Source organism: Spinacia oleracea, chromosome 2 (genome assembly GCF_020520425.1).
Source record: "Spinacia oleracea cultivar Varoflay chromosome 2, BTI_SOV_V1, whole genome shotgun sequence".
In the NCBI taxonomy this organism is placed as follows: domain Eukaryota; kingdom Viridiplantae; phylum Streptophyta; class Magnoliopsida; order Caryophyllales; family Amaranthaceae; genus Spinacia; species Spinacia oleracea.
In genome coordinates, this window is record NC_079488.1 from 96,461,369 (window position 1) to 96,480,306 (window position 18,938).

At 37.5% G+C, this 18,938-nt stretch overlaps 3 protein-coding genes across 3 annotated transcripts; all 3 read right to left on the reverse strand.

Annotated features, from left to right (window-relative positions):
- Positions 1-1,157: 1,157 nt before the first annotated feature.
- Positions 1,158-4,547, reverse strand: LOC110803804 (pentatricopeptide repeat-containing protein At3g16610). Its single transcript, XM_022009331.2, has one exon. The coding sequence runs from the start codon at positions 4,520-4,522 to the stop codon at positions 1,934-1,936; it is 2,589 nt and encodes an 862-aa protein (XP_021865023.2). The 5' UTR covers positions 4,523-4,547; the 3' UTR covers positions 1,158-1,933.
- Positions 4,548-4,993: 446 nt separating this feature from the next.
- Positions 4,994-8,544, reverse strand: LOC110803798 (GDSL esterase/lipase At4g10955). Its single transcript, XM_022009324.2, has 2 exons — positions 7,962-8,544; positions 4,994-6,318 (listed from the first exon to the last, which is right to left on the reverse strand). The coding sequence occupies exons 1-2, from the start codon at positions 8,126-8,128 to the stop codon at positions 5,316-5,318; spliced, it is 1,170 nt and encodes a 389-aa protein (XP_021865016.1). The 5' UTR covers positions 8,129-8,544; the 3' UTR covers positions 4,994-5,315.
- A 2,481-nt stretch (positions 8,545-11,025) lies between these two features.
- On the reverse strand, positions 11,026-18,047 carry LOC110803792 (conserved oligomeric Golgi complex subunit 5). The gene is made up of 3 exons (XM_022009317.2): positions 16,770-18,047; positions 12,921-13,394; positions 11,026-12,344 (listed from the first exon to the last, which is right to left on the reverse strand). The coding sequence occupies exons 1-3, from the start codon at positions 17,889-17,891 to the stop codon at positions 11,403-11,405; spliced, it is 2,538 nt and encodes an 845-aa protein (XP_021865009.2). The 5' UTR covers positions 17,892-18,047; the 3' UTR covers positions 11,026-11,402.
- Between the last annotated feature and the right edge of the window lie 891 nt (positions 18,048-18,938).

Below are 18,938 nucleotides of genomic sequence, written 5' to 3' on the forward strand. Positions count from 1 at the left end.
TATACGTATAAGTTACAGTTGTGACCACTTGTAGTTCTGTACTCCCTCCGTCCCATTTTTATAGTCTTGTATTCTACTTCGAGCGTCCTAAAATCATAGCCATGTTACCAATTTTGGCCATTAAAATTTTCACTTTCTCATGTACTATATTAATTAAAAATGCATTGAAAATACAACAAAATAAAAACATTTACTCCCTCCGTTCTTGAATGTTAGTCTTCTTTCTATATTGAATTATTTTTTTATTTTTTATTTTTTAAGGTAAGATGAAGTGCCCTAACGGGTCAGAACCCTGCACGGGTCAACCTGCCCGGGTTAGCATGTTAGACACTTTGAGAGTGGGGGAATGGTGGTAAGGGGAATCCTACCTCGAAGTGCCCCTAGTGGGGATTGAACTCAACCTTTTGGATGGAAGGTGGAATCGTTTCCACTAAGCCAAGATATTGCTTGGTATACTGGATTGTCTTAGATTTCACAAAAAAAAAGAATAACATTTAAAAATGGAGAAAGTTCTATATTACAATTCTCCACGTACTATATTCACTTTTCAGTGGACTATATTCATCTTCCCATACAAATCAATTATCAATATATACTATATTTCCCTTTTTAAATATATTATATTTAATTATTCTTAAAATCCTTGAAAATAGTCAAACATGACTATTAAAATAGGACGGAGGAAGTAGATCTCAGCATTTTTCAGCAAAACCAACCACCTTGAATAACAAGACAAACATAAAATATTATTTGCGGAGTAACACGCTAGAACAAAGTGGACTCGTATGATAATAGCGTAGAAAATAGAAATGTGAGGAAAAGTAAAATTATGAAAATTTATAGAAAAGTAAATCTGGAGAAATATGTGGAAATCTCTAAATTTTAACATGTTTGGCTAATTATTATGGAAACCTATGAAAAATTGAATATTACACATTTTTCACTTGTTTAATTTTGTTTTCAATAATTTTCCCATCACTTTTGAGGGGAAATTGTGGAAAATAAAACAGGAAAAATATAATTAGTTGATTTCAACACATTTCGTTTTCCTCACTTTTCAATTTAAATTACCAAAGAAGCTAAATGTGAATTCTCATATTTCTACAATTTTTGTACACTTTTTCTCATTAAATTAGAGTTCCCAAACACACTGTTAATATCAGATTGTTTTCGTATACTTGAGATGGTAATGGAAATATAACTTCAAAAATTCATTACAGAATAATAATTCGTAATCTTTAACTGTAGTTCTCAAACCTCTATTGCCATTATCATTCAGTACTTACTCGCCTGCTGATATAAAGAATAGGGTAATCTGTACACGATGCATCTACACTACATTTCAGTTCACCACCTATCTTCTGCCTGCAGATCAGTCCGATCTCCTTCGTCCTGTTTTCTAAAACAATTCATCCATTCACCTTATTCAAGCATTGTCACATAATGTTCTTGAGCTTCACTCCTCAAAACTGGCTACAGAATGACACGAAATGGTAATCACCACACTAACTTAAAAGACTGCAATTCTTACCATGTCAAATTAGCACAAGTACAACTCCACGGTTGCTGGTGTTCCTTATTTGACATCTGCATCCTATACACAGTTTTTAATTTTCCTTCTTCATTCCCCCATAAGCACAATTATCAACCTCCACAGGGGAAAAGCATTTCTGTGGTAAGCCGTAAGCCTTTAGGTTTTTCCATTAGCAATTTAGCATAGCCAAGTGAACATTTTTGTTATCATGTGGGACATGCTAGTACATAACATCCTACAATAAAACGGCCAAGGGACTTTTAGAAGATTTTGGTTTTACTTTGATGTATTGACAGATTCAATACTAGGGTGAAGATGACGTATGAACTCTTGTGCAAGGACATACCCCCTGAAGGCTGAAGCAGTGTGATCGAACAAATATGTCTATTCACAAGGAGGTTACCAAAAATCTCCACAGCTGCATACGCCATCTTTGAAATGGTGAAAACGACTGGTATCCCTAACCGTTATCTCCCTCTTAGTGACAAGAGTGATATACTTGATAACATCATGACAATCACCACAAACCCTCAAATTCTTGGTAACAAAAATGGGTTGGCTTGGGCTCAGACTTATTGTAGCAAATGCAATAGCTAACTTTTCACTATGATAAACAAGGATATGCTCCTTTTCTTCCTCTTCAACATCCTGGAATACAACACCGGGGACAGCCTCATATCCTAACTTTTTTGTCTCTGTCAGCAATTCCTTTAATTTTTTGTATATTTGTTCTGACTGTGGGTGTGAATTGTCCCCACCGGTGAATGCGTGAATAACGCCATTTATCTCTACCCAGCTACATCCTGGCCTTTTCTTGAAGCCCTGATTGCTCTGCGTGATTCTAATAGAAGCCGCATCTTCCCATCTCCCAGCACAACTATATATATTAGACAAAAGCACAAAATTTCCAGAACTTTCGGGACCCAAACTGTGGATCCTCTTTGCTGCTTCTTCAGCCAACTCAACATCCTTGTGGATTTTACATGCAGCAAGCAAGGCACTCCAGACATGAACATTAGGCATGCATGGCATTTTGTCAATGAAACTTCTGGCCTCTCTCAGAAGTCCTGCTCGTCCCAAGAGATCAACCATACATATACAATGATCAACCCTAGGGATAATCTGAAATTCTCTAACCATGGAATCAAACCAGTATTTCCCTTCTGCAACAAGACCTGAGTGAGTACAAGCAATCAAAAGACTGATGAATGTTATACCATCCGGCATCAAACCTGTATTTCTTAGTTCACCGAACAAAGCAAGTGCATCTGATCCAAGGCCATGAATACCATAACCAGCAATCATAGAATTCCATGAGATTATATCACGCTTATGCATTCTATTAAATACTTCCCTTGCAGTTTTAACCTTTCCACACTTTGCATACATATCAATTAGTGCATTACAGATTGAAGTATCAGCCACAAAACCACGGATTACAGAATATCCGTGGGTACATGCCCCGTATTTCAGAGAAGCCAAATGTGAACAAGCTGGTAGCAGGGCAAGCATAGTAGCCTCATCTGGGTCAATTCCTGATAACTGCATTTTCCGGAAGGTATCCAAGGCTTGCAGACTATTACCGTTTTGCACGCACCCAGAAATCATTGCACCATAAGAAACCCTATCTACTGGATTCATTTCCTGAAAAAACATGGCAGCATCATCTAATATACCACACTTTGCGTACATAGAAAGGGATGTATTGCTAACCATCAAATCTGAAAGAAACCCTGATTTCAAAATGCAACCATGGATCCTTCTCCCATTAGTTAGATCAATTAGCTTTGTGCAAGCACGAAGAGCACAACAAAGAGCTACCAGTGGCGGACTTCTACTTGACTCCTCGAGCAACATATGGTCAAACAATATCAGAGCTTCTCTCATTTGATCAGACGCAACATATGCACCAATCATTGCACTCCAAGTTACTTCATTCTTTACACCTAACAAGTCAAAGATGGTCCTAGCGTAAGAAATGCATCCGCATTTTCCATACATATCCACTAGCCCTGTGCCCACCATAACTGCTTTGCTAAAACCCCTCCTCACAGAATACCCATGGATCTCCTTCCCATGACTCAAACCACTAGCTTGAGCAACTGCTGGTAACATAGTCACAATGGTAGAGGAGTTGGGGCTTATTCCTGCTTCCTGCATGTCACCAAACAATCTCATCATATCATCAAAAAACCCATGAGCCGAAAAACCAGCAATCATGGCATTCCAAGCCACAATATCCCTACACTGCATACCATAAAACACATTTTCCGCTCGAGCTAGATCTCCACATTTGGCATACAAATCGAGCAAAGCAGTGGAAACATAGACATCTGAGTCAAGCCCAAGTCGTAGGGCATGACTATGAATCATTTTGCCTGGCTCTATTGCACTCAAACCTGAACACGCCTTAAGAACAAAAGGAAAGGTATACTTGCTAGGGATCACTCCAGAAACAAGCATCTGGGAGTACAAATCAAGGGAAGCTTCAAAGGGTCCATTCCAAGCATAAGCTCGGATCATCAAGTTCCACAAAATAACAGTTGGTTCAGGAATTTCATCGAACACATTGCGTGCAAGACCGAGACGGTCACAAATTAGATAAAACCGGGTGATCTTTTCGAGCACGAAATAATTCCGATTGCCATTGTAGTAGTTGCTATCATTCTTAAGCAGATGCTGGTGAATCATCTTGCCATGTTTAAGGGATTTAGTTTGAATGCAATGTTCGAGCAATTCAGGGTATTTGTCAATTGTTATAGCATGAAGTAAGCGACACCTGCTGGTGAAAACCGGATGGCCGACACGGCTGAACCGTGTGAGGCAGTGCATCATCTCTATATGTTTCTGCTGCGGTTGTGGGCGACGTTGTGCGGAGGTTGACCTTCTTGTTCTCAGTTCATTTTCCCGCCAAGAGAAGCATGAATTTCTTTTCTCAGTATTGTTTTCTGTTTTTTTTTTGTTGCAAGTATTATTGTCTTTTTGCATGGAGCAAGAGAAAAACTATTTTTTTACATAAATATTTTTTTAATAAGGAAAGAAAATTAGGCGGACTAACTAGCTCACTATTTCGGATGAAATATAAAAAAATCTATTTATACAACCTTACACCCAAATTTCTTTTCTCAGAAACAATTTATATAATATTGAAAAAAAATTAAAATGTTTATGCTTCGTATGATTATGACAATGGTTATCAAAATTAATACGTGTCAAGTGTAAACATATTCGTAAATTTTTTTAAAAACCCAACAAAAAAAACCATAGTTACCAAAATTTAGTAACCTTCTTTATTCTTTTTGATTGGGTATTTTTTAAAAAATTGGGTGTGATTAACTTTTAAGAACTTATTAAAATGATTTAAGTATCAATAGTGGTAATTATAATGTCATTTATCGACATAATTGGCCGAAAAACGGATTAAAGTAGCAATTGACATCACATGTTAGAAAAACTAGATAGTAAATGACAACTTTTATTAATCTAGGTAATAACTGACAAAATTTTCTTATTTATCAGTAAGTGATACGGAGTACACGGTACACCTAGTGGAGATTAGAGTATTGTGTTCTAGGTGACACTGGTCTCTACTGTCTAGTGTGATCAATCACCAGAAAGCAATTTTAAGAAGCTATTGCTGCTGATAGAATAATAGAATTTACATTAAACTCTTTGCAAAACCAATAGGTCCAAAGTACTTGTAAAAAACTGAGAAAGAATGTTTAAAATTCTCAATTATTTAGATCAGTAATTGAGTAGCTGCAACAAATCTCTGAGGTTGTTATCTTTGCTTTCCTGGTGCCTGCTGTGATGCCGGGAGTTGATACAAAGATTTGAGTTGTCGACTAATCAGCTTACTGTTGTTGATAACAGTTTGGAGCTCCAGATCATCAGCCCACCACTGCTCCAACCTATGAGCATCGAGAAACTTCTGATTTCCCTTGGATAATACAAACAGCTTTGCAGCCACACTAGCAGCAGCTGTATTCACAGGAACCACATTCTCCTTACTGCTTCCACTTTTGTTTCCGGTTTCACCATTCCCCGTTGGATCAGCATAATAGCAGCATACATAATCACTGTTATTCACGTACAAATGTGGGACCCACTTTTTCAACACCGCATTTGCCACCTTGTTCTGATGATCGTCTGATGATATGCTTTGGATTTCGCTACCTGAAGGAAGCATTGACCTGATTCTCTTCCAACCAAAAACAGCTTTCTCACCAAGATTCTTGAGGCTCATGGCTAGGGAAACCGAAGGAGGGTTGAATAAATGAGCCTCCACGTATATTCCTTCTTTGACTAATGCCTTTCCAATTTGAAGTGCAAAACCAGCACCTAATGAATGCCCCACAATAGAGACATTGCCACTTCCGTACCTGTCTGCAATTGATTTGAGTGCATCAAAAGCCACTTTGAATCTTACTGAACCTTTCAAACTTTCCCAAGCAAGGAAACGAAGGTCATCAGTTAAGTCTCTTCGGATTGTTACACTCTTAAGGAGTGTTCCTCTTAGAGCTAAAACGGCCTTTGGTGCCCCACTTGGCCTCATGAAAATGAAGTCTGCCAAAGCTGCAGACCGGTCCCATTCAAGTATTGCTCCGAATATGGATCCATCTCTCTCATCAATTAAGGTTTGAGTTAGCTTGTACTTGAAAGGCAACCACCATTTTGGAGCTAAAGCATTTTCGGGTGTTCTGTTTTCTTGCCTGTCAAGCTCTAGAAGGTAAGCAGCTTGTATGAAACAGGCCATAACTGTTCTTTTATAATTGCCATCTTTCCTGCGTATGTCCACAGCACTATGAATTGTTAGGGAACCATAACTTTCTCATGACATAAGGTTGCATATGGAGTTACTTGCTCAAGTACAATTGCACAGAATTTCTTCTTCTGTCACTAGAAAATATACCAAGTATAAATGTAAACATTGCATGTGCACAATGCACTGGAACATATATCTTTCCCGTGCACTTTGGGACTTTTTTGGGGGTCTAAGGGCCAATATTCTTTTAGCTGCACTTTACCGCAGTTTTAAAACAAAGAGTTGTACAAAGAAATCCTAATTTACCACTTAACATTTTCAGGTCTCATGTCCGATATGTGTGTTGAAAGTAATGCAAAAGCGACAACTCATTCTACAGACTCAAAATGATTTACTGGCAATAAACCGATGGTATGCAATGAAGATTTTCTGTCATGAGGAAATATCAAAATGTGATATGCATGGGGTAACTGGATAGGTTATGTTACACAAACTCAAAACATTCACAATAAAAAAATCCTTGGGATTCAAAATCAAGGATTCTTCAACAGCAGATTCCTATTAATTCTTAACCAATGTAAAAGATTTATTTCGTACCTAGTGGTGTTCGTGATGCGTTTTTCTCCCTTGTTACTGGAAGGGAATGAAGACCAAATATGAGGAAATAAAGAGATGTTCCAATTCAATATTGTCTAGAAACACAATCCCAAAGGATAGTCTGGAGCCTTGACTAATCGAAATGCATTCCAATAACCTTGATATTTTACTCCAACACGAACTAATGTCGTGTTTGGTCTAAATCCCTTACCATGCCACCAATTATTACCACCTACTAAATGGAACTTAAAGGGCAAAAAGATGGAAGACACGACTTCTAACCAATAGAAAGAAGGTGTATGTCGACTCAGTCCATTAGATTGGTGTATGTCTCTCCAACCAGTTCTCCTTTTTCTCTCTACAAGACACGCTAACTAGCTCCTTCAAACAAACCCCCAACGTTTGGCGACTTCTCCAGAAATCTCCTTCTCAATTTATTTGAAAAGCTTGTTACAGTCACTTTTACAACCCTAAATAAAGCAATATTGTTTTCTCTAGATGAAAATTACCTAGGACAAATCAGTGAGCAAATACTGATTTACCTGAATCCAACATCAATTTATAATTATAAGCAACCCTTTCTATAATAAGTAGGAGTAGTAAAATTCGGCAACACTCGAATTTAAGATGTACATCTACAATAATCTAGGACATTAAATCATACAAGGAAACCATTAGATCATGATATTAGCATATATCACAAGTTTTCCTTTTTAAACCCTCCACTGAACCTGTTTATCCAATTCTAAATTCACCTCTTAAGAGCCTAAAAAAGCTAACCATATCCCATTAACAACTTCTCAGATTACCCATCAATATAATTACACTGAAAATGAATCAAATATTCAGAAATCAAAACCGAGGTGACAGAATTTCATTTGAAATTACCCCATTAAACCCCCTGAATTTCATCACTGAGACCTAAAAATAATTATCTGGGCCGTATCTAAGACCTCGGATCAAATCCTGTCTACCTCACTCCCTTTGCCAATCCACCACAAAAACAAAAATAAAAAGTCAAAAGTCAAAAAATACAAGTAAGATGGAAAGAAAGAGGAAACAAACCAGCTAGAGTTGATGATATCTCTCCAATTAGGCGAAGAAAGATTCCGAGGCCCAGATACATGAAATGCATAAGGATGAGCTTCCACCCCGCCACCACTTTCCACCATTTGCATGGTGGTTGCAACCATCTCTTCCGCTTCAAGTTTTGCTTCAACTTCTGCTGCCATTATTTAAATTCTATCTATCTTATTGTCAAAAGTTTTGATCTTGAAGAATATGCTAAAATTGAAATTATGGACCGTCCCTTTTTTTCTTCTAATTAATTTTATGTCACATCATTTCCAGTTAATGCAGAGGAAGGAAAAAGCCCCACTTTTAGATTCCTTGTTCCCACAATCAAACTAATCACACCCTTCTTCCTTTTTGAAAAATTGGAAGAATTAATTCTGGGTTTAAGGGAAGAAGAAAGGGAGAGAGAAAATCAAATTGACGAAGTAAGTGGAGGAGTGTGGGGAATTATGAGATTAGTCGTTGGATTAAGGGAAGAAAATGTAGGCTGATGAATTAAATTGAAAACGGAAAGAAGGTGCGTTAGATTTCCTTTCCTTTCCCAACGGTCATATTTCGCTCGTGTTGTCTCCTGACGTTGTAACTAAGGTTCGAGTTTAAAGCACTTTTACCATATATATACTCCGTATAAAGGTATGGGTATGAGGATATCTATTGTATAATACGGTCGATAAAACTGATTCGTATTTGATCATTAAAGCGGAAATATGGTATAATACACCAAGTATATTGCAAAATAAAACTGAACTAAGATGTTTTGATTGTCATTCTAACCAAAATCGACCAATAACATAACTTTTAAATTTCTACTAATTCATCAATTAAAATTTTCAATAGGTTTTTGTTAAATACGGGTTTGGGCCGCGCCTGTCATCAAGAGAGAGCGCCCACTTAACAAGTCCAAAGGAGGTTCCACCTTAAAACCATATGGCAATAAGGCCATAAGGGGAGTAGCCCCTTGGCCTTATTAAGTGTTCAACTCTTTTCTCTTTTAGAAATGTGGGACTCTCACACGTGATGTTTCATGGGTCAGATTTTAACAGTTTTTCAAAATGTGAGATCTTGTTTTATTCGTCTCACACTCTCGACGTGTAGTTTTATAAGATCAAAATTTTATAATTTTTTAACATACACATTTTAAGAAATTTACACTTCAATATTGAGTTGAAACATGTGAAAATGTCGAAAGGGACTAATATTTAAGAACGGATGAGTGTTAATTTTTTTTTTTTAACCTTCTGAATTAAAACCTTCGATATCCCCTCATTGTCAAAGCAAAACATTAATTCTTTCCTCAAATCAAAATAAAAAATACACTAAAAGGGATTGAGCTACACATGGGAGAAGAGAGATTGAAATACAAGTCCTTAATTTTAGTGTATCGCTATTCGACGTCCTCGTTCGCTAAAAACGCCCGCGTATTTTACTTGGAAGGACGGTTGTGCCCTTATAAAATTTACTCCACCTCAAGCTTTCACCCTCCCTAAATTCCGGCAGCCTATTTCATTTTCCGGCGATAAAATCAGGCAGCCCGTGACTCACCTCACCATCTCCACCACCACCTTTCATCTTCAAACACCATCACTGTTCCTTTAAACACCATCACCGTCCCTTCAAACACCATCACCGCCGCTTCAACGTCATCACCGTCTCTTCACCTACACCGCACCACCACCATCATCGTCGTCAGTTTTTTTTAATGGATGTTGATGCCGCCCATAATTGGCGACCTAGGGCCATGGTGTGCCACCCAGGAAAGGCGGCCATCACCATGGTTCAACCGCAGATCTAGGGCGGCCAAGCAATGGTCGCGGCCGCCTTTCCTGGGCGACGCACCATGGCCCAAATCCGCTAATTCTGGGCGGCACGAGGTTAAAAATTTAAAAAAAAAAAATCATTACGCTTTATCTTCAACCACCATCACCGTTCCCTTCAAACACCATAACCAAATCACAAAATTTTGGGCATCGATCAATAACTGATAAAATGTATAAATATTATGTAATAATTAGTCAATATCTCCTTAATATACTCTAATGTAATCATAGGAATATTGTAGCATAATCATAATAATTGGCGAAATTAGAAAATTGGCATAATTAGAATAATTGTATTATCAATTAGAATCACGTTGGTCAACAAATCTCCACAAATGTAGGAGTATGACACGCTAATTTTCATAACTAAACTCCATAAATGTAAGTGTATATTGACGCAAATAAGGATATAATTAAGCAATCAATTTAAAACATTGAAACGATTTTTTTTTATAAAGGAACAAGGGTGCCTCCCCCGTCGTCGCTTTTCTCCTCCTCAACTGCTCCCCATGCTGCGGTTTTGCGGACGGACTCAAGTGTGTTGACAGTTGCCGGAGAAAACAGGGAAGGGAAGGTGAGAGGTGAAGTGAGGGAGACAGTTTTTCGGTTAAGGCAGCGGTTTCCGGTTGAAACTGGCCGGAGATAACAGGGAAGGGGAGGGGTGAAGTGAAGGAGGGTAAATTTCTTTGAAAGGGTAAAATCGTATTTTCATTATAAATACGCGGGCGTTTTTAGCGGATGAGGACGTCGAATAAAAACCCCCTAATTTTAAGCTCAAGTCTAATATTTTATTGGTAGCAGTAATGAGTAGCACTAGGGACTCAAGCAAGTATGTTTGTGGCGCGTACAAAATCCAGTTATTTGTTGCTGGCAATTGCAACATTATTGACAATTGAAAGGTGCCAAAAGTCAAAATTCAAGTTGGAGTGTTTTGTTTACTTTGTTTCCTACACGCTTTGGCCCCTAATCCTTTGGCTCTAGAGTTAAGTATGTAGAGTTCAAACTTTTTGTGCAATTTAAGTCATCCTCTTTTTTTGTTTTTATACAGAATTTTAAGTCTCCACTTCGAGAGTGAGTAATACATTTGACATTTAATTTCTTAGGCACAAAATTATATCCATCCTAATGCAAACTTATTAGGACTAACGTGAATGAAGTCATAAACTATTTGATAATTTGTTTCGATTGTGAAGAAATGTGTTATTTGGCATGCTCCTTTCACGAGCAATTATAACTCCTTTTCATTTGTGTGTATTTTTTTTGGCATTCAAAAGTCAAAAGTCAAAAGTCAACCGCCCCAGAATAGTTGGGAAGACGAGCTGACGCTTAAACATACAAAAATCACTAGGGTATATAGGTACTCTGTATACAAACAAATACTCCGTACTAACAAACAGTCTCAAGTCTCAACTCTCATGTACCCGTATATGAACAGCATTGCCTTTGCGTTGAACCAATGAGTCTACAATTTAATCATCACTTGAAGAAAAGCATGTTGTTTCCGACCCCCAAGTTGAGATACAACCAGTTATGCTCTTGCCCTGATTGTCCCAACTGCGGTATTCCTAAACTAAGCAATCAATCAATCCAGTAACACATTCTTGGGATGAAATTATCAAGTCCTGTCAGATTGGGATGAATTTTCTGAAATGGATGACCCAATTCGAAGCATTATGGGATAAACTGGATCAAACTCCTTATCCCCTCTTGACCTTACTACCGTAGCATAATCGTCCAGAGTTGCTTTGATACCCCTCCATATTTGATCCTCACCCTGGGAATCGAGCCACAACGAATACTGAAGTGCTGTCAGTTTATTCCTCTGTAATGGTGACTGCAACTCACTTGGTCCCCGTGAATATAAATGGTGAAGTATAGTGCTAGGACGCAGATCCTGAAGCAGTGGAGATGCCTCGAGTTGAGATGTGTCCAAGAAGATGACAGGTCTGAATGCTCTTAGGGCCCTGTATGGACCACCAAGCTGCTCCACTGGGAATAAATTCTGACCCACCGCTAATTCCAACTCCGCCATATCCCGAGCCATCCGTAGTTTTCCCGACTCGGAAAGGGGCCTTACAAGGGAAGCATGCCTTATGAAGAACATAAGAACCCGTGAAGCCATACCACGGGCGAGCTTTGTAGATATAGATTCAGTACCAGTAGCTGCCGCGGTTTTGGAAGAAGGCAACAACCTAGATAAGAACTCCCTGCGGAAGTGGAGTATGCATTTTTGTAATTCCTCCATGTAAGGCGAAGCATTGTTATCCATTGCGGCATCCATGCCTATGACACCAAAGTTGTGGTCATGAATTTGCAAGATGCATGACTGAAGACGGTCCACCATAGCTTGGAATAATGATTCTACTGAATCACAGGCAACCCCATACACAACACCTAGTGAGGGAGACATAACTTCTGAGGCTTCACGTGGTAATTTTAACAACACAGCTGATATGCGTGTGTGGATTTCTTGAAGATGCTGACACAACATGAAGTTCTTCAGTTGAGATGGAGTTGCAGGACCAGTTATCTGCCTAGCTTCAGGTCCCGTAGATATCTGCAATTCAAGAATCATACATTATATGCATAAGCAGAAAAAGGGAAGGAAACAAATTTACATGTATATATAATAATGGAAAAGCAAAGAATGCAGAACATAGAAGTGTCACACTAACAAGAAGAGGTCATATTTTGTTCCCTGATGTCTACTTATGAAATTTAAATCAAGGGCTGGGTTTTTATAACAAGAACTTAAACTAAGAAAAAAGAATCTTATTGCAATAATTAGGACCTCCCCCTAATGCATATAGACAAGATCAGGTTTGGAGGTAACAATTAACTAATTCTACCTGTGCTTGGCAGATTTTTTAACGAAAAACTAAAAAATAAAACAAAACAGAGTTGGAGTTGCAATGAACCATATTACAGGAATAAAAAACGTTGCATTTTTAGCATAAACAGTAACTGAGATATGGTTATAGCAACTACTAGGACAGGACAAAAAAAAAGGAAAGTTAACTAGTGTATTTAAATGAAAATGTATGCTTATAGCCGTTGTCAAAGAAACCATAGAAGAAGTGTTATAAATAAAGAGTAGTTATGAGTTTCCCATGGTGAAATTACCCAAAAATACCTGATATTCAGCTCTCTCAGCCAAGAGAAGCAGGACTTTGCCAATTTCACGCAGAACCATAAGAGTCAAATGTCCATCAAATTGAACAGCTTCAATCTCTTCCTGTATCCGCGATATGATTTTTGAAATGTGTTCCTTGGAGGGAACACTTCCCCGGTTGGAGACTGGCAAGACATTATTGACAAGGTCTGAAAGACGACTCAAACATAGTCCCAAAAATGCTGTCCGGAAAATTTCAATTGAAGCACGCATCTGCTCTTTTCCTTCTGAGCTGATAGCTGGTAGAACCCCCTTGACATCTGTTTCACGTGATACTCGTTCCAACAGATTCTCAATCATGGAATAAAGTTTCGGGTAGCCCAACATAAATATTTCCTTCACAAAACTTGAGGTGGTGAATGCAGATTTCATCTGACTTGCAAATGATTTCACAAATGCTTCCCAAACTCGGTCTGTCAACATTGGATCACCCTCCTACAAAAGCAACAAGTAGAATTAGAAAAAAGGAAAAACTCACACACGATCTGATCTGCTAACTTAAAATGGCTATGCAAGGGGAAAATGCCTCAACAGAAGACCGCAATTTAATACAGAACTTCTGCCAATTCACAATTCTATAACATTTAAAGAAAAAGCCATCACAAAATTCATTCATGGTAGAGAAGTGGACAAGCAGCTTCATGGTGAAAGCACACAGAGGGTTTTGTCATTTGTTCTACAAGATGCATGCCTACTCAATGCACAACAATTAGGGCAAGATGATTGATGTTCCAAATACAGGGCTGGTTTTCAAAAGAATAAATCAGATTCTGCAAAACAAACTTACAAGCACAATTGCCTGCCTTTTTTGCCCAGTTTTCCCAAAACTACACCTCATACCTAGTATCCCATCTGATATTCATTGAAAAGGTTCACAAATGGGTACAAAGGGAAAAACCACAGAGTCCTCAAGAAAGCAATCAATTCAAATAACAGAATGCCAATCATGCTTTACACACTAAAAAACAAAACTGCTCGGAAAGGTTCAAATTAGCACCAGCACTCCAGAAGGGGTAAGGTGCACCTACTCCATCCCAGAAAGCCCCTAAACTCATACTAACAGCATAACATTACCCTGATTACTCCGCCTGAGAATACTCCAGCTAAACGCGAAGAGTGGAGTCCAGAAATGGCTTCCTTGCTTTATTAAGAAATTATATCTATTTAACGTTAACCCAAGTCACAACAACCATTTTCAACGTCACAAAAAGAACAAGTACAAAGAGTTCCCTTGGCCAATTTTGATACAACATACATGATCATTCGAGATTTGTTCTTTCTGATTATATTGTAACAGGGTTAATCACATAAGACATGAAGGATAGACACGCATATCAGAGAACTTATAATCCTCTGTGCTAGTGGTGACACGTACACCTATGGTATCTCAATTAGAGTATTTTCAGCTTTTGCATATATTCTGTAAATGAAGGTCCAGGATGCAGTTGGTGTATATCTTGATTAAATCTTCTGATTAAAATGAAAAGTCTTGACTATCCTATAAGAGTATCTACTTTGAAGTTCTCTTTGGGTGTTCACAGTTGTGAGACAGGATCATTAGTTACTATAGAAATAAATTTTGATTTTGTGGTTTATTTTTTATAACAACAATTCTGTTTTGAATTAACTTTGTGGGTTGCTAACTGTTCATTTTCAATCTGAAAGATGCAATAGAAAGAACAAAACAACTCTGGGATGAACATGAATAACTTTATACCTCTGCCACAATGCCAAATTTGCTCAGACTTTCATCTATAATGCAAGATTACCTTTTCTTCAAACATAATATAGACTAACAGCCTCCAAAGAAGTGTCATTGCCATATAGATTGTCTAGTATACAAAGTTACAAACTAGGTGAGAGGAAGCAAAAACCCAATGAGTGGAAGATTATGTCAAAATTTTTGATGCAACTTCATCCATAACTTTCTACTTAAACAGACACTAGGAATGACAAATGTCACTTCCTGATGCAAAATTTTCCCGCCAAAAACTCTTTTCCTTAAATGAAAATTATGCTTCATTTTTTTATGTATTTTCTATCTTGTTTTATTAACAATTTATGTATGTCCGTATTTGTTTATAGGTTATGGCAATAGCAGATACCACACAATAATAATTTGCTAAACCATGATTTTTTAGTAATATTTTAGTCAAATTTGTATATTAATTACGGAAAATATATTTATTCAATATTTTAGTCAAACTAGCATGTTAAGCGTATAAAATAGTTAAGACATAGTAGGACGGGAATTGCATATTGGATTATAACATGAATATGTTCAAGATTTATTAATTATGCAATAACTTTAGGAGGAGGAATATTTCAGTCAAAGTTAGAGAATCGTTGCGTGCACGGGACGTCGAGACCTGATCTAGTTATATCAAAAATTGTGACGCAACTTCATCCATATTTACTCAACAAGGAAATGCATAGACATCCAGGATCTTCCTCCGTACTCTACTGACACAGGTGAAATGACAAAGAGCTCTAATTGAATTTTCCTAGTTATGATGCTGTTTACATTTGAATAAAGCAATTGAGGCTGATGTGGGATTAAGTAGCTTATGTGCCTTGTTATTGCTGTATTGGATTTTGAATTGGAGAAAAGATAAACAAAGGAGAAGTCTAAAGCAGTTAGTTATCACAAAATAACCCCAAGAGTTTGACACAAAAGGGTCCTGGAACACATAATGGGTTTTGGATTTGGGCCATGGTGAATTATTGTAGTCAAGACAGGGCAGTGCATGTGTAGATCCATTCGGGTGTGTAGCTGAGCACTTTGACGCGTTTTTGCTACACAATATGCTAGTTTTAGTTGTATTAAGTTTCTAGTAAACATTCCAAAATGATGTTGTTAGAATGTAAGTTTTGGAGTAATATCTTTTGTATTGTAGATCTAGGAAAGGGTCTAGACTCTAGACTATCTGTTTCTGAGAGAAGGGGCAGTACTCTATCACTCTATGCAAAGAGCGCACTGGGTCATTATTCTTTCTAAAGAAAACACGGTGAAAATTTTCACACACTCTTACGAGTCATTTTAGAAATTTTGTGAAAGAAAGTTGAAATTTGTAAATCATGGGTGCTGTCAGCTTGTCACTTGGCAGGGTCATTAAAATTCATTGTAGTGCTAGTGACATTGGTTTTTTTTGTCCGTACTTGTTAATGAGGTTGTTTTCGTAAATTTCACTTGCCATTTTCTCTTTATTTTCCAACACTTAAATTTGTTCATCAAAATTGTTTATTTGTTAGTGCTTCTGCTAGAACTTGCAGAATGGTATCTGATGTCCACTAATGCAGTTACAATGTGAAAACTAATGCCATCCTTCTCTTTTTGACACTAACCAAGAGCTTACCAACCATGTAATGTATGTTCAAACTCCAATTAAAACTAGGAGGAGCTATGATTTATCTAAGCAGAAAGGAAAAGAGATGTTATTAGTTAGCCACATAATCAAAATCTGATTTCAATCCTCACGAGCAACTCTACTACATTATTTACCGCACATTAACTAACTACTTCTACAAGTGACAACAATCAACTAAGCTACGAATTCAATCATATAAACCACAGAATATCCAAACAAAGTTTCTCTTCTAGGCAAACTAATAGATTCTCCCACGATTATAAGTTAAATGATCTGAATACACTAACTTGCTTCCTCAAAGTATATGAGTGTTAGAACATTAGTCAATCAAACAAGGCAAATTCGTGTAGGAACGGATAAAAAGTAAACCTTCTGCAGCAAATGGCAAGCATACAACAAATAATTTCATTCTTAAAGCAATAAATAGGAGCAAAAAACACACCTGAATGACCTCATCCAGCAGCAAAACATGAGTGAAAGGATCCCTCTTCTTAGACAAAACCCTCTGCAAAAGCCAAATAGCGCCAATAATCGAATGCAGCTGATCCATACAACCACTCATCCGCTGCCAGAGCGCGTCTTTAGCTCTGGCGCCACCCCCAATTTGCGGCGTCCCACTCCTCTGAATCCCCCCAGGACCACCAAACCCGCCACCACCGGATGAAGCAGCAGAAATTGCCTTCATATCCAAAGCAGAAGCTATACTCTTAACCCCCAAATTCTTATACTTAACAACCAACCCATCAACAGTCCCCCTCAATTCCCCAAGATTGTAAAACACCTGCAAACCACTTCCCACCTCAGCTTGATTCAACCCCTCTAACCCTCTCTCCAGCATCTTCATCCCTTCGGACCGGAGTTTTGCCCCGGCCTCGGAAACCCACCTCAATTCCTCATCAACTACATCAATTCCGGACAAATCATTATCGTTGGTTAATCCAAGAATCTCATAATGTAACTGGGCCCCCTTCAAAAGGTCCAAGGACTCGGCGGAAGCCTCCATCAGATCACGAAGCTTCTTGATCAATCGGAGAACTTTAATAGTGAACTGCAAATTCAACGAAGTGGTGTGGAGGTTGGATAGCTGAGTGGTCTTGGCTTTGATCTGGGAATGCGGGTCAGAGATCTCAGATCGGACGCGACGGACGGAGGATTGGAGAGAGAAAACGGAGGATCGGACAAGGGAGAGAGCGGAATCAGCGTCGCGTAGGGAGGAGAGCTGTGAGAAGAGGTGGTCATGGTGGGAGAGGACTTCGGAGCGGAGCTGCTTCTCGAGGAGACGGATACCATCTTGAAGGCGTTCAGCGGTGGAGGCAGCGGAGCCGGAGGATAGGGCTTGGGAGGAGAAATGGGTGGAAGAGAAGTCCGGGGAGAGGAAGAGAGAGAAAATTGGGTCGGTTGAGAAGTTGGCGAGGGGGTTGGTGGTAGTGGTACTGGTGGTGGCGGTGGAGTCAAGGGAAGATGGGTTGTGGTCTCTGTCTTTGAAGGTGGAAAGTCTTTGGAGTGGGGATGAAGATGATGGAGGAGAAAGGCAGGATCTGTGGATTGCTGCAGAGGAAGCCATTGTTGTTTTGTTGTTGAGAAATGTGGAGAAGTTACAGGTTAACTGCAGTCATCTGCAAATTTGAATTTCTGGGAAATTATGATCATGGATTCATTTCATTCATTGGGTGAGAGTGAGACCGTGCGACCGTGCGACCGTGAGAGAGTGTGTGAGAAAGAAAACAGCAGTAGTAATACTCCCTCCGTCTCTTTTTATTTGTTACGTTTTCCTTTTTGGGTATTTCAAAATGTTTTTTATATTTACTTTTATATTATCACATAAATAACTTAGTATTCTATCAAAATTTATATCCAATCATTATTTTAACCAATCAAATTTATTGGGTCATTTAATCTCTCACACTTTTCCATTGGGATATTAAATTTTTCTCATTTCTCAATATCAGAATTTTGATAAAAGTAAAAACATTATAAATAAACGTAATTTATCTCGTTTAAATAAAAAAATTGAGGGATTTCAATGCAAATTAATTATTCGTTAAAACGCGTGAAAAATACCAAACGTAAAAAACAAAAAGAGACGCAGGGAATAACTAATAAGTCCCTGATCGAGCTAAATTGAACTGAACTGAATGCTTATGGACTGAACTGAATACTCATAAATTGAACTGAAATGAACTGAATTGAAATAAATAATTAAATATTAATAAATAGTAATCTCTAGTTAATTACAAATTAATAATAAAAAATATTATTAATAACATCATAATTAATAACTAATAACTAAAGAACAATTAGTAATTAATAACTAAATAAATATATAATAAATAATAATAATTTGTAATTAATTACTCCGTACTAAATAATTATAATAAATGATAAATATCAATAATAATAATAATTCAAAATTAATAATAAATACGAAGTAACTAAATAATTAATAATTTGTATTTAATTACTAAAAATAATAATAAATAATAATTAATAAATCATAGTAATTAATAATAATTAATTAATTATATATAATAATAATAATAATAATATAAATACAAATAATAAGTAATATAATAATATAAATAATAATAATAATAATATTATTATTATTATT